This window comes from Poecile atricapillus, chromosome W (assembly GCF_030490865.1).
Source record: "Poecile atricapillus isolate bPoeAtr1 chromosome W, bPoeAtr1.hap1, whole genome shotgun sequence".
NCBI lineage: Eukaryota > Metazoa > Chordata > Aves > Passeriformes > Paridae > Poecile > Poecile atricapillus.
The window spans coordinates 95,711,730-95,726,069 of record NC_081288.1 but is presented as its reverse complement, the minus strand read 5'-3'; the positions used below and the strand labels follow the sequence as shown (position 1 = coordinate 95,726,069).

The window sequence follows — 14,340 nt, the reverse complement described above, 5'->3', positions numbered from 1 at the left end:
TTCAATGAAAGAACAGTAAGTATTCAAATTAACACCCATTACTTGGCATTTCTGCAGCATACTTCATGAAGTATGCAGGAGGTATATATTTTATAAAAAAACTACAGGAGCAAAATGGAACAAGATATTAAAAAGGTTTCTAGAAGATCTTGTCCCACTTAATCTAATATAAAAAAATTAAGGTTATCATCAAGTATTGTCAAATTTATATAGCTCCCTAATAAAAAAGACTCACCAACAAACAAGTTGCTTTTAACAAATATGACATTGAAAGATAAGAGATATGCAATGTTATTCTTATCTGTTTTACTAGAAATTTAAAAGCTCCCTAAAATACCCCAAAAACCAAGGATGAAGCTGTTGTAATGTCAATGTTCATGCAGGACAGAAGAGGTTTACAATTTATACTGAGAAGGTGACTCTTATACTGCTACAGTAGCTGCTTTAATCTCAATTATGTTTTCTAAATGCTTATGAAAAGTGAAATTTGGAAAGTCCCTCCCTTTTTTAAAAAATTGTTTTACATCTAAAATGGTCATTTTTGCTGAAAATAATGCATCTCTACTCTCCACACTATCACTGGAAGAGCAGAATCACAGACAGAACTGCTTTAGTGTTCTCAAAAACCTTCCATGCATATATCAAAAATTGGGTCATCATTTACTGGGAACACTGAAGAATTATTTTCCTATTGAAAAAGTCTTTAGTTTGGAAATAAGTTATTAGCACTGTTGAAGACATGCAGATGTTTAAATCTCAAGCATGGGTATTCAATTTCCGTTCAATCAAGGATCTACATTTTAACGCTTATGATAACTTTTTGAAACTTATAAAAAAGTTTTTGAGGCTTAAAAAAATACTGTCAGTCTGAAGAAGCATCAAAAACACATTATACATGCTTTCAAGCCTAAATTTCCCTGGCAATTGATATGAAATTGATTCCTAAATCTAAATGATCTTGTCATTTTGTTATGTCTTCATAAAGATGGGGAACCCCTGGCATGACTATGCACATAGAAGCATTGCACAGAAATGCTCACAATAGCAGTTGTCAAGAAAACATGTTCATGGTACACCAGGTATTATAGGTAACGTCACATGGAGATGTTTAAGCTTAAGTGCATGTTAGTATACCTTTGCCTCCATCTGATACTTAACAGTATGTTAAGCTTGGGATAAAGCACCAGTGACACTGTTCAGGTTGCCTCCGGAGCTAAGTCTGAAATCCTCAAAAGTCTTTTCAGTGACCTCTGTGATACAGCCATTTTCAATATGCACAAGAACTCGCTACAAGAAACTCCTCCCAAGCATACAGCAAGCTAGATACAGTCTCCAAAAGAGTAACCAGGAAAAAGTTAACTAAAGTTTAAGGACGACTATTTCAAAATAACTAGTTCTAATTCTTAATACTTACTTAGCAAGATGCCGACATAATACATCTTTACAAATTGGCTGTTCAGCCAAAGTCAGCCAAAACTCACAAGCCTCCAAAGCAACATTTTCATCTTGGTCCTGGGTCCTTTGAAGCATATACTACACAAAAAAAAAACCACAATCTTGTATAAGTTTTAAGTGAAGAAGCTATCAACATTGCAAAGTGTGTTTGCAAAAATAAACTATGCTCCCAGAGTAATTTTGTTTCTTTGGGGCAGTGGTACGAAACAGATATAAAAGACTAAGGCTATAGTGAGAATAAGTCAAGAGATTTATTTCTCAATGCTAGATGATACAGATTCTAAGTTTTTTCCCAGTTTAAGTGAGAACATTATTACCAAGAAACTATAGACAGAGACCAAAGATAATAAACAATTTCCTGAGAATAGTGGGGGGATTTGAAAATTATTTTACCACTCTCTCTTCTCTTTTTGAATAAAAGAGTACAGCTACACACTTAGTAAGATGGAAATATTTTTTATATCCAGTACCATAAAAAAGCCTCTCTTTCAAATATCAATTATCTGACAGGATGCAATTAAGTAGAACCCATAACAGGGGAAAAAAAGTCTCACTTTTTCCAAGTATGAATGGTAATTCAAAGATTCAGTGTCAAATCTTTAAGCTTGCTGTTAAAATTTAAACCCCCTTAAACAAAATGTAATCAAATACCTGCATAAGCAGAAAGGCTAAATATACCACAGCTACATCAGTTTCTTGTACATGACTGCTAAAGCAATTTAGAGTGCTTGCAACTTCCAAAACAGTAATCTCTGCATTCTTCCATGTCAGCTCTCGACATTTCTGAAACAGTTGGTCCTTCCACTCATTTTAGAAGCCTCATAGAAGTCCATGCAGCTACCTTTCATCACACATTTATTTAAAATGAAGAAAAGAAATTCTCCTTCATAATACCATTTTGTTCTCAAAATTAAATAGAATGGGGCAACCTATATTATCCTTATGCATTTCAGAGATGCAAGATTTGCAACAAACATATCCTTCCCTACAGAACTGCATTCCTACAGGGCTGCATCCAAAGCAGCATGAGCAGAAGGTGGAGAGAGGGGATTCTCCTCTTCTATTCCACTCTCCTGAGACCCCACCTGGAGAACTATGTCCAGCACTGGAGTCCCAACACAAGAAAGACATGTACCTGTTGGAGCAAGCCCAGTGGAAGGCACAAAGATGCTCAGAGGGCTGGAGTTCCTCTTCTATAAAGATGGGCAGAGAGAGTTGTGGCTGTTTAAACTGGAGAAGTGAAGAATTCGAGATCTTCTAGCACCTTCCAGTACTTAGAGGGGCTCTAAGAGAGCTGGAGAGGGACTTTTTACAAGGGCATAGAGTGATAGGAACAGGGGGAATGGTGTTATGCTGAAGAAGGGTAGGTTTAGATTAGATATTTGGAAGAAATTCTTTACTATGAGGGTGGTGAGGCCTTGGCACAGGTTGCCCAGAGAGGTTATGGACTCCTCTCCCCATATTGAACACTCTCCCAGTGTTCAAGACCAGTTTCGACGGGGCTCTGAGTAACCTGGTCTAGCAGGTGTTCTTGCTGATGTGGAGGTGGTTGGAACTAGATGATTTTTAAGGTCCCTTCCAATCCAAACCATTCTGTGATTCTATGAAGTGCACTAAATTGCAAGTGTTTCCTAAAAGGTCATTATTGTGATTAAGAACTGATGGCAACAAAAATACTGCTCTATTCTGAGTTATGAACAGATTACAGCTTGGAAAATTTGAAAAATGTCCTATCCATTTGTAAACTGCACACTGCTTCTCCCCCCACTTTGTCTTCTCTGTCTCTATGGGCCTAGCTTAAAGCTACAGGACCCATTTCTGAGCAAAAAGACAGATGATGGGGATACCAACATCATAGTCATCCCAGGACACCATTGCAAGCAAGGTTAATTAATACAACTGAAGTGATTTGGCATTTTTCCCCAAAGGGCTTGAAAATCAACACTTTTGTTGTATCCAGTTATTTGTCACAAAGACAAAACCAGAATGACAAAAAGTAACGTCTGTTTGAAGGTTCTCCTCACACTGTCATTTCATCTTTAAGCACGTATTATAATATATGCTCCATGAAGTTAGATAGCAGTAGATTGAAAAGGCTACTTACACTCAGTGGTTTAAGAGCCATATACACAGCCTGGAAATCATAGAATGGTTTGGGTTGGAAAGGACCTTAAAGATTATCCAGTTCCAACCCACTGCCATAGACAGAAACACCTTTCACTAGACCAGGTTGCTCAAAGCCCCATCTAACCTGGCCTTGAACACTTCCAGGGATGGGGCAGCCACAACATTGCTGGGCAACCTGTGCCAGGGCCTTACCACCCTCATAGGGAAGAATTTCTTCCTAATATCCAGTCTAACCCTGCTCTCTAACAGTTTAAAAACATTGTCCCTTGTCCTGTCACTACACTCACTGATAGAATCCTTCCCCATATTTCTTGTAGGCCCCCAAAGTAAAAACAGTGATACTAGTATCAAAACAAAGTATGGGAAGAGTATTTGAAGGCTTTTAGGTTTTTTTAGTATATTTATGCCATACCTTAATGAGTACTTTTAACGATAAGCTAAAAAAGTGACTTTAGGCAATGGAAATAGTTGCTTCCTAACAAAAAATTACAAAATAGCATAGGAACATTATTCAGAACTGGTTTGCATACTCTGTAACAGTGTTGTGTTAGTCTTGCTATGTCAAACCATCAAGAAAAGAATAATGCACAAAGCATTAAGAAAAATCCTTTGAGCAGTAAAAGACGTCTATCTGAAAGCAACAGGATACAAGCAATCTTATTTCTTTAGCAACAAGCTGAGTTTCTGTGTTATAACTTCATACTATCAACACCATTCAAGTAATCTCATTATGCATTGTAAAATAAGAAGTCAGGACTTCTATTGAAAAAAATCTTAGGCACCTGTCATGGGTTAGCTTCACCTTTAAGACCGAGTGAAAAAAAAGAGGAAGTTGAAGCTACTGGTGACTGATGGGAGTTTTTCTTCCTGACCAATTATCAGCCATTTCCAAGAATTGACAGCAGATCTGACCATTAAAAAGTGAATTCAACTTGTAAACACCCCCTTAAGAAGTACATGCTGAGCTATCTCACTCTCTTTCTGGTTTCTGGCGTTTGAGAGGTAACAAGCTCTGTGTTAGTTTCCCCCCCCCCTCCCAGGCCCGGGACAAGGCTGCAGGGATGGGGGGGGAGGAGGAGAGAAAAGCTGAGCTTAACACTTTTGTTTAGTTTTCAAGGTCTGCTGTTGGACTGAAACTTGACACTATGAACTTTTGCAGCTTTCTTAAAACTTTTAATTCTTTTACTACCTGAATAAACAAACAGATGACTCCTTTTTCTTAGAAAAGACAGAGAGAGACAATTAACATGTAAGACATCATAAAACCACCAAAAACAGTGAAGAAAAGAGTTAAGTTTAAATAAGAAAGAGAGAAAAGGAGATGCTTGTTGCTGAAAAGTCTTTCTGTTACAGCTATGGAGATGGACAGTAGTTTAAAGACTCCTTTAATTCATGACTAGAGTATAGGAGGAATAGAGTATTCAAAGTGTGAACTTTAGAGAAAAGTGGTTGTGATAACTGTGAGTTGCTGGAACTTAAGAGTGAAGTGAAAATTTTGAAGCTTTAAAAGAGCCAGAGAGATGGCTGTTTTTCCAGGAGGGCTCACAAAGAGAAATGAAGAAGATTTCTACCTTTGAATTACTTATCCTTAAAAATGGCATCCCAGGACTTAAAATGACCCATGCACACCTCGGAAGAGTGTACACTGGGAGGAGTAAACTCTAGAAACTCCATGGATTAGCAGAAAGAGACTTCTGTTTCTCTGCAGAGACTGATGAAAAGACTCTAAAAATTGAGACTGTTTTTGACCACCAAAATTCTAAATTTTTTTGTCTCTATGTTGTTATGTGTACAAAGAAATGATCAAGTAGTGAAAAGTAAAAGAGTTCTCTGAAAGTTTATTTTGGTATTCTTATTCTAGTAGTTTGTTAATAAACTGTCTTTATTCCTTTTAAGTTTTAAGCCTGTTTTGCTCTTATTTTAATCCATATCTCTAGCAAGAAATAAGTAGTTTTTTTGTTACTAGCTTAAAACCACGACAGCACCACATGCCTGGCTAAATATGCTGTATGAATATACAAGTGCAATCTAATAACTGAAATCTATTAGGTCAGTCTACTTCTGATATATCCTGTTTTCATGTTCTCAGAGAAAGGAAGGAGAAAAAAAAATCCACAGAGAAATACATATCTGCTTCTGCTCACCTAGAAGTACGTGCCCAAAAAACCCACTGAAATTCAAATTCAACCATCCTTGTTCCTCCAGGAACTTGGCAAAACAGTTAATATTAAACCTGTCTGGTTTAAAAGCATGACACTAGCCAAGACCTTCTGTCTTAGAATCACTACCGAATCATTAATATTCTTAACTACTTTAAAAGTAATTCTCCATAAGCATAAAAAACCCTATCATGTGGATACAAGTTTCTCTCTTTTTAAGAATTCCTTCAGTTAGAGCAGCCACCATTAGAAGCATTCAGCTTGGAGGTATTCAAGCTTCAAAAGGGCAAAACCAGACTAATTTGAATCAAAAATAGTCAGTTCATGGATATTACATTGTCACATATCAATATGTATGTATACAGAACTGGGCAAATCAGTAACAGTACACAGTAGACCCAAAACTGGGGGGGGGGAAGGAGAGGAAGTCTGAACTTCACAAAAAATTCACTACTGCTGGCTTTTGTAGAGAAGATGCATAGTAATAGTTTTCCCAAAAAAATAAGGGATACGAGAATACAATCTTGGATCTTCTGGTTGCTGGTATTATTTCTACCTGCAAAGTCCAGAAGTTCCTTACTGATTTGTTTGTTGACAACCCCAAGTTGTGTGGTGTGGTCGACACGCTGGAGGGAAGGAATGGCATCCAGAGGGACCTGTAAAGGCTTGAGAGGTGGGTCTGTATGAACCTCATGAAGTTCAACAAGACCAAGTGCAAGGTCCTGCACCTGGGTCAGGGCAATCCCAAGCACAAATATAGGCTGGGCAGAGAATGTACTGAGAGCAGCCCTGCCGAGAAGGACTTGGGAGCAGTAGTTGACAAGAAGCTTAACATGAGCTGGCAATCTGCACTCACAGCCCAGAAACCAACTGTGTCCTGGGCTGCATCCAAAGCAGTGTGGCCAGCAGGTCAAGGGAGGGGGTTCTCTTCCTCTACTCCACTCTTGTGAGATGCCACCTGGAGTACTGCATACAGTTCTGGGGCCCCCAACATAAGGAGGATGTGGAGCTGCTGAAGCAAGTTCAGCAGAAGCCATGAAGATGCTCAGAGAGCTGAAGCACCTCTGCCATGAAGACAGACTGAGAGAGTTGGGGGTGTTCAGTCTGTTTCCAGCTCAGAAACCTGTTCAGAAAAGAAGGCAGATCGTAGAGAATCTTCCAGTAACGGAAGAGGGGTTGGAACTAGATGATCTTTAAGGTTCCTTCCAACCCAAACCATTCTAAGATTCTATAATCATAGGAGGGTGAAGAGTCAGAAAAGTTATCACTTGTTGACAGTATAATCTCCAAAGCTTTATTGTCTCTGTCTCCAAAAAAAAACCCACCCAAACCAGACAAAACAAAAGAAAAAAAAACAAACAACAAAACTATCTCAAGTACCAACAATGCCTACTTGTCCTGTGTTAGATGAGAAGATATGTGCCAGGCTTGGTGTCATGGAATTCCAGACAACACTAGACAGATGCTACAAGTCACCTCAATTTTATGCCTTGTAGTAAAACATTTTAACAGAGTATAAGCATGACATTTTAGTAAAAGCCTGTCTGCAAAAACCAGTCTTTGGTATAAGCGACAATATTAAAGGCCAATGTCCTTGAAACTCTCCTGAAGCAGAGAGAATGAAAGAAAAAAATAGCCTTGTGTACAGGAGAAAAAATGTAAACCAATATGCCTTAGCCAATAGTAACTTGCTAAGCCCACAGACCCTGTCGAACCCTATAAAAGGTGTGCTAAAGATAGAAATAAACGGCGTTCACTATACTTCTGTGAAGACTCGTGAATAGCCTGAGCGGTTTCTCAATAATGCCTCTCTAATGCCTTTGTTGAGAAGCAAAAAAACCCACAACAACCTGCTTCGTATTGTCTGGACTTGGCACTTATGGAATTTGACACTGGGTTATGACCCATTTGCTTATATATGTGCATGAGTAAGATTCTGATCTTTGTTATATTTCCAGTCTAGCAAGTAGTGTATGTAAAGGCTATCTAGAAACTGACAGTATTTCCCAGAAACATGGAAATCACAACTCAGTTGAGCAAACAAGTACCAGTTGATTGGTCATCTGGTAGGCAAGTCTGCACTAAACTAGAATAATCAAGGAACTATCCAAGGACACCCACCTATAAAATTGAATGCAATGGCAGGCAGTTTTGTTAGTAGCTCAAAGAGCATCTCAGATATTTAAAATTGCATTCCTTATCCTTGCTGTGGCAAAAGATTCAAAAAAGGTGACAGCTTCAATGTGTAAACTGTAACAGTATCAGCACCAGAACTAAGATTTTTAACATGATCCCACTTGTGGTCAGGCAATGCCTGGCTGCTCCATGGTATATCTGATCCTGGCCATTTCAGGATCAGTTAACTTAAAGAAGAATGAACAACTGCCATATGCACTGTCAAATACAATGTAATGTTGGCAATTACCTAAAAAGAAGCTTTTGCAGCCTCAATCTTGAAGGAAAACAAAGAGTAGGCAAGCACAAAAGTAACATACCTATTCTGATGTATGCTTTTAATTTGCTATTATTTCTGCAATCCCAAACATGTTTCATCATACAATCTGAGAAATAAGACTCACCTCAACTATACTAATCATATGAGGAAGCAGGCGATCCATTCGAACTTCTAGCAACATTACCAGAGCACGACAAACATTTTTGCGTACTTCAGGCTCTTCATCGCCAGCCAGTGCAAAAAGATTCTGTTGTAAAGTAATACCAGTAGAAAACCCTCAATTCATCTAGTTCAACTTGGATTAAAATTTACATTATTGGCAAACTAAAGTATGCAAACATGTACTTCTGTACCATCCCACCCCACACCTCAGAAAACTGTATTATTTCCTAAAGACATATGGCTTAGCAAATGAACTCTTCAGACTTTCAATGTATATTGTTACCCAGTGTTTTGGTCATGTGTACATTAGACACAAGAACATTATTCCCTGAATTTTTTTCCCTAAACATGAATGAAGTTCTGAAGCTAGAAAATGCCTTCTGAACATAACAGCAGCAAATAAAATACCCTGGTTAAGCCAAAATATCATCCTTCTAATCCACATTCAGTAGTAGTATTCAGAGACACCCATAATCTAGACTCAGTGACATGGCGATCCCTGTACTGAACTCTCCATCACAGGTAAGTGACAGACTGCTGCCAGTACCTCTATGCAAGAAGTTTCCTGTATTTATGAAAAGGAAGCATTTTCAAAATACTAATTTCTTGGGCTGGGAGAGTGCTTAGACTAATTTGAGCATAAGCATGCAGAATGACTTTCAACCCACGGGGATTGAAGCTAAGAATGGAAAGCCATCAATGTGGAGTTTAGGGGTAGTGGTGGTTGTAAAACATTATTCAAAGCTCTTGATAAACTGGATATGTTATTTGACTTACCCTTCCAACCAAAATTGCACTCACCTCAATAAAAGAATCTATGTGCAACATAAGAGCTTGAGTTCTGCTGATGATAAATTGATTGACACACGCAACAGCATGAGACCTACAAATCAAACAGTTAAAATATATGTTTTTCATGTCTTAAATGTTTTCTAAACTGTACATAGGCATCAAAAACATTAGGAAGCAAATCACACTGTCCAAGCATCTTCTAGAGACAAGAAAGATTAAATATGAACATCTATATTGTTACCAATAAAAATTACTAAACCACATTTTTAAGTACTACCTTACACTCCAATATATCTAATAAATATTTTTAAATTAAGTATACAGTAAATAAGAACCATAGCAGGATGACTACCTGGCACATTTGTTCCAAACAGTATGTAAGGTTCTTTTTCAGTATATTATGATTATCAGTTTTCTCTGATATTGTTGCCAGATGAAGAATTGTTTGTACCTGGTGAGCTAACACAGTACTTATTCTTCAAAGACCACTGGCTTATGGAACTACACAATGCTTTTCTGTAGGAAGAAGAACTGGAAAGCAGCCAGCCCAGTTATGCCAACTTTTACCAGTTAAACGGACAGTCAGGTATGACTTTGGGGTCACCAACCACCAGGGACCACCAAAAAGAACCTCAGGACAGAAGAATGCATGTGTAAAAGGGAGGGAAAATATGTTACTTTGGGGAAATGATTATAATATGTATGTTTCTTCTGGGAAAGCCTATGCATATGTATGTAAAATATAGTATATAAACAGGAACTCTTTCTGTACTCGGGATGCATGATATTTCAGAGGAGATATCCCCCCATGCATCCGGCTGAATAAAGAATGCCTATTTCCCAATGCTACATTAGTACTCTTCCTTTTACTCTTCACCATCTATACTACTGCTGGCAATAACTGAGCCCTCCAAGTTGTAGAATCTTTCAATATAATTTTCAAAGAGGAGTCCAAAAACACATTTCAGAGAATCACACAGAATGACTGAGGTTGGAAGGGACCTCTGTAGATCATTTGCTGAAGTAGGGCCACCTACAGCTGTTTGCACAGGACCACATCACAAGATGTGAGAGACTGGAAGGATTGCTGGCTTGAAACATTTCAGGTGCGTGTGTGAGGGAAGGAGCACATTGGGCCTTGCTCTGGTGAAGTAATGCCCTGCTCTGCACACCTCACACCCCCGGGCCTGTATACCCCCTGCAGAGGCCACCAATCACTGGCACACTGGAGGCACTGCTCCACACCCTGGCCCTGGAGCCCCAATCTAGTCCCAGAGTGGTCAGATGATGGGAAGTCCCACCTGGGGGAAGGGCCCAGGAAAGCCAAAGGGTATTTAACCCAGGACATGTGATAAACACATGTTGTGCCCCTACTTCCTCTTGGAAAATCTATCAGCTGAATGCTGCTGGAACCAGGAGTGGTAGCTATATTTGTTCTTTTCTATATGTTTTTGTCTGTCTTTCTCCTTCTTCTAATTCCCTCTTCTTGGAGTTTTGAGTAATTTAAAATTGGATGGGCTTGGAGTTTGCTAAGTTGAATGGGCCAAGTTAATGCTTTAAGAAATGTTTTATGTTGATTGAATGCTGCTCTAATATTTTGTTTAAGTTCTCTGATTTTACAAAGTTGATAGTAAAGATTTTGTTGTTTTGACCCCTTGAGAATATCTTGTCAGTATTTCTCCCATGTGTCAACCTCAGAGTACACGAACAACTGTAATCTCTTTTAATAGCTTCATCAAACAAGTTTTCTGGGGCCTTTCCGATTGCTTTTGAATATCTCCAAGGATGGGGACTCTACCACCTCTCTGGGTAACCTGTGCCAGTGCTTGGTCACCTTCAGAGTAAAAAAAGTGCTTCCCAGTGTTCAGAGGGAACCTCCTGTGTCTCAGTCTGTGCCCATTGCCATATGTCCTGTCACTGGACACAACTGAAAAGAGCCTGGCTCTGTCTTCTTTGCACCCTCCCTTCAGGTATTTATACACATGGATGATGTCACCCCTGAGCCTCCTCTTCTTCAGGCTAAACAGCCCCAGCTTTCTCATAGGAGAGATGCTCCAGTCCCTTCATCATCATTGTGGCCCTTCACTAGACTCTCTCCAGTAGCTCCAGGTCTCTCTTGTACTATGGAGTCCAGAACTGGGCACAGTACTCCAGGTGTGGCCTCATCTAGAGGGTGAAGGGAAGGATCACCTCCCATGCTGGCAACACTCCAGCCCAGAATGACATTTACCTTCTTTGTGGCAAGGGCACATTGCTGTCTCATTTCAGGGTAAAAGCTACTGTTCTTGTTGATAAATATCAGCAATAACAAATTAATTTTGGAATTTTTCTTCTGTACTTCTGTTACTTCTGAGAGATTAATACTGTATTAAAGTAAAAGGATGTTGAACCCATTTAATTTGATCTAGCTGAAAGATAAAGAGCTTTATAAGTTTTGGTGGAGTTAAAGCAGAAAAAGACTTTTCTGCAAGAACTCAGAAACCATTATCAGCAAATGATTTTTTTATTCTCTTATTGCTGCAGTCATAAAAAAACAAATGCAAGATAGTTATTTCTAATCAGAATTTGAAATTTTAACCACAGCATTGAAATTTTCATAATAATATGCAAATTCTTAAAAATAATTTAATTTTCAAAGACAGATTTTTGATTTGGAAGATGTATAAAGAGGTAAGGCTGATCTATTAACTAAACAGATAAGCGTGGAAATGACTGATGCATGAAATTTCTGTGCTTTCTCACATTTGCATATGCAGGATCATTTAAAAAAAACTAAGTATGTTTTAAACTGATCCACAAAATATCAACCTTGTTGCTCATGTAAATAAATTTTTAACAGATAACTTTAATATAACACCTAAACCTACCTTATTTTTGGACTGCTGTGTTTGAAGAACTGCAAGAATTTAGGTATCATTATATTGAGTGGTCGGTCCAATACATCACTATCTAAAATTTCAGCAGAATCTTCGCATATCTTCTGAAGAGCACCAAATGCACCCTGTTTAAAAACAAAATCAAACAAGCAAAAAAAAAAAGTTATTTTGCATTTTGAAGAAAGCAACATTGCAGGGTTTTTACACAACAGGTAATTTTAGCAAAAGACCACAGTATTCGTAGCTAATTAACAAAGTAAATGTAGCTAACTAAATATGGAGCTAAATTAAAACAGCCTTAAAGACTTTTTATTTAAGTACTTTATATTGTCATCTGTAAGATCTCAAGCTGGATGAGTCTATAATAGGTAAGTGGTAATTTTAATTTTAACATTCAGTGCTCCTTTATTTAATCATATTTTTAAAAAATCAGATGACTTTTCTCCTCATAGCTTAAAACAGTTGAGCTGGTATTTATTTATTTTCCTTCATAAATACTGAAAAAAATAAAGATTATATATGTGCATACATACCCACACAAAATACTATACAATATATATATAGTATCTATGAAGAAAGGCAAAAAATAATCAAATTTACATGATAATAGATTTCAAAATAAGCCTCCTTACCTCACAGGTATTGTAATCTTCAGAATCCAACAAGCTGCAAAGCTTTGGTAAGAGGTCAGGCCAATTCTGCAATTCCCCTTTTGAAGCAATGGTTGTTATCAGAATGCCTAAGTGAATCAGAGGAATAAAGAAAATGAGATCTCCTATATCTTCCCAGGTTTCAGACCCATTTTTTCTCATTTTACTCTTCTCAAAGATCTAAGGAGTTAAGACATTTTTTTGTTTTATTAAGAGCTGTCAAGCATAAAAAGAGGAAGTACATTTAATTACAAATTATATTTGAAGGGCTTGGAAATGCAAAGGCAGGTTGTCCCTTCCTGCCATCATGAAGGGCTCAGATGTGAGAAGTCAAGCATAAAGTAATTCCAGTTAAGGTAATAATCATGCCCAAACACTACAGGGCAGGTTCTGCTCTAAGTTTACTAAAAACTGTACAAATCTTGACCTCCAGTAGAGTATCCATCTCAAGTCACCCCCTCTTTATTATGATACAAAGGTATGAACACTGGAAGCTGTCATTCAATAAAATAACAACCCATTGCTAAAAATTGTGTTCACAACTTTACTATGTTTACACAAAACTTTAAGGACACATGCTGATGTCCAGGTGTTAGAAATATAAATTACTTGTTGGTAGAATTGCCTTGTTAAGGTTTAAGGCTTGACATGCTTCAGTGATCTCACCTAGGGGGAGGTTACCAAAGCATGGGGAGAAGGATGTACCACTGATAGTGGACACAAAGAATGCAGAATTTACAGGCCAAAAGGACATTTGGTAGAACTCCCAAGAAAAGGAAGAAACTAATAAAACCAACTCAGCAACTGTGTTGAAATCAGCTCTGAGTAAAAGGTAATTCTGACAGGGGGAGATCATGACCACTGACTCACAGACCACTGACCCAAGAAACCCACTGACCCAAAAGAAGAGGAAGACTGAGCATATGGACTAATTAGCATGAGAAGAGAGAAAATCATTAACCAATAGAAGGTAGAATACTAATTAATAAAAGAACTGGGTAGCTTGTAGCCAATGAACATTAATGCCTTTGTTAGCTAAAATGTATAAATAACATAAAGCTTTAATGATTAGGGAGCCAGCCTTTTGTGGGTTACCACCCAGCTCCTTACTTTGTGCCAACTAGAACAAAGAAATAGAAGTATCTTGTCTCGGTGTGTGAATTGGCACTGTTCACAGGGCAGAAGGCCTACGTTTGGAACAAAAATATAAGACAGATACCTACTAACAGCTTACACACTACAGCAGGTCATCCAGTGATCACCTATAGGGGTTGGCTGATTCAGATCCAGCAGAGGATGGACAAAAGAGTCACTTCCATTTTTAACAGATACAGAAATGCCAGGAAAAACTAATTAGGTGACAGGAATGGGGAAGGCTGCTTATAAACTAGGACTGACTATGAGTCCATTTTGCCTAAACTAATAATCTCCCAGATGACAAGTGATGAAGAAAAGCTTTCCTAAGCTTTTCATTGAGCTAATCACCATATATCCTCTTTCTTTGAAATAAAATGTTAAAATTGTTATGAAACATACAAGAATACAGAACAATATTACATAAAAACCTCCTAAATAGATGCATTTATTGCCTGGTAAGTTTGTGGGTCCTAAACATATGCAACTGTATTTTTTGGACTTGAATCCATATTTCAATGCTGGCACAA

General features: G+C 38.0%; 2 protein-coding genes across 3 annotated transcripts in view; one reads left to right on the top strand and one right to left on the bottom strand.

Moving 5' to 3' along the window:
- LOC131591632 (transportin-1-like) overlaps positions 1-14,340 on the bottom strand; it is a 171,627-nt gene that overhangs the window by 43,130 nt on the left and 114,157 nt on the right. For both annotated transcript variants that reach the window (XM_058862531.1, XM_058862532.1), the window contains 5 exons: positions 12,659-12,765; positions 12,018-12,151; positions 9,160-9,241; positions 8,321-8,443; positions 1,415-1,533 (listed from right to left, as the gene is read on the bottom strand). In XM_058862531.1, coding sequence (XP_058718514.1) covers positions 1,415-1,533; positions 8,321-8,443; positions 9,160-9,241; positions 12,018-12,151; positions 12,659-12,765 — 565 coding nt within the window. The remainder of the gene's footprint in view (positions 1-1,414; positions 1,534-8,320; positions 8,444-9,159; positions 9,242-12,017; positions 12,152-12,658; positions 12,766-14,340) is intronic.
- LOC131591643 (keratinocyte proline-rich protein-like) overlaps positions 1-14,340 on the top strand; it is a 223,730-nt gene that overhangs the window by 187,201 nt on the left and 22,189 nt on the right. The gene's annotated exons all lie outside the window — the stretch shown is intronic.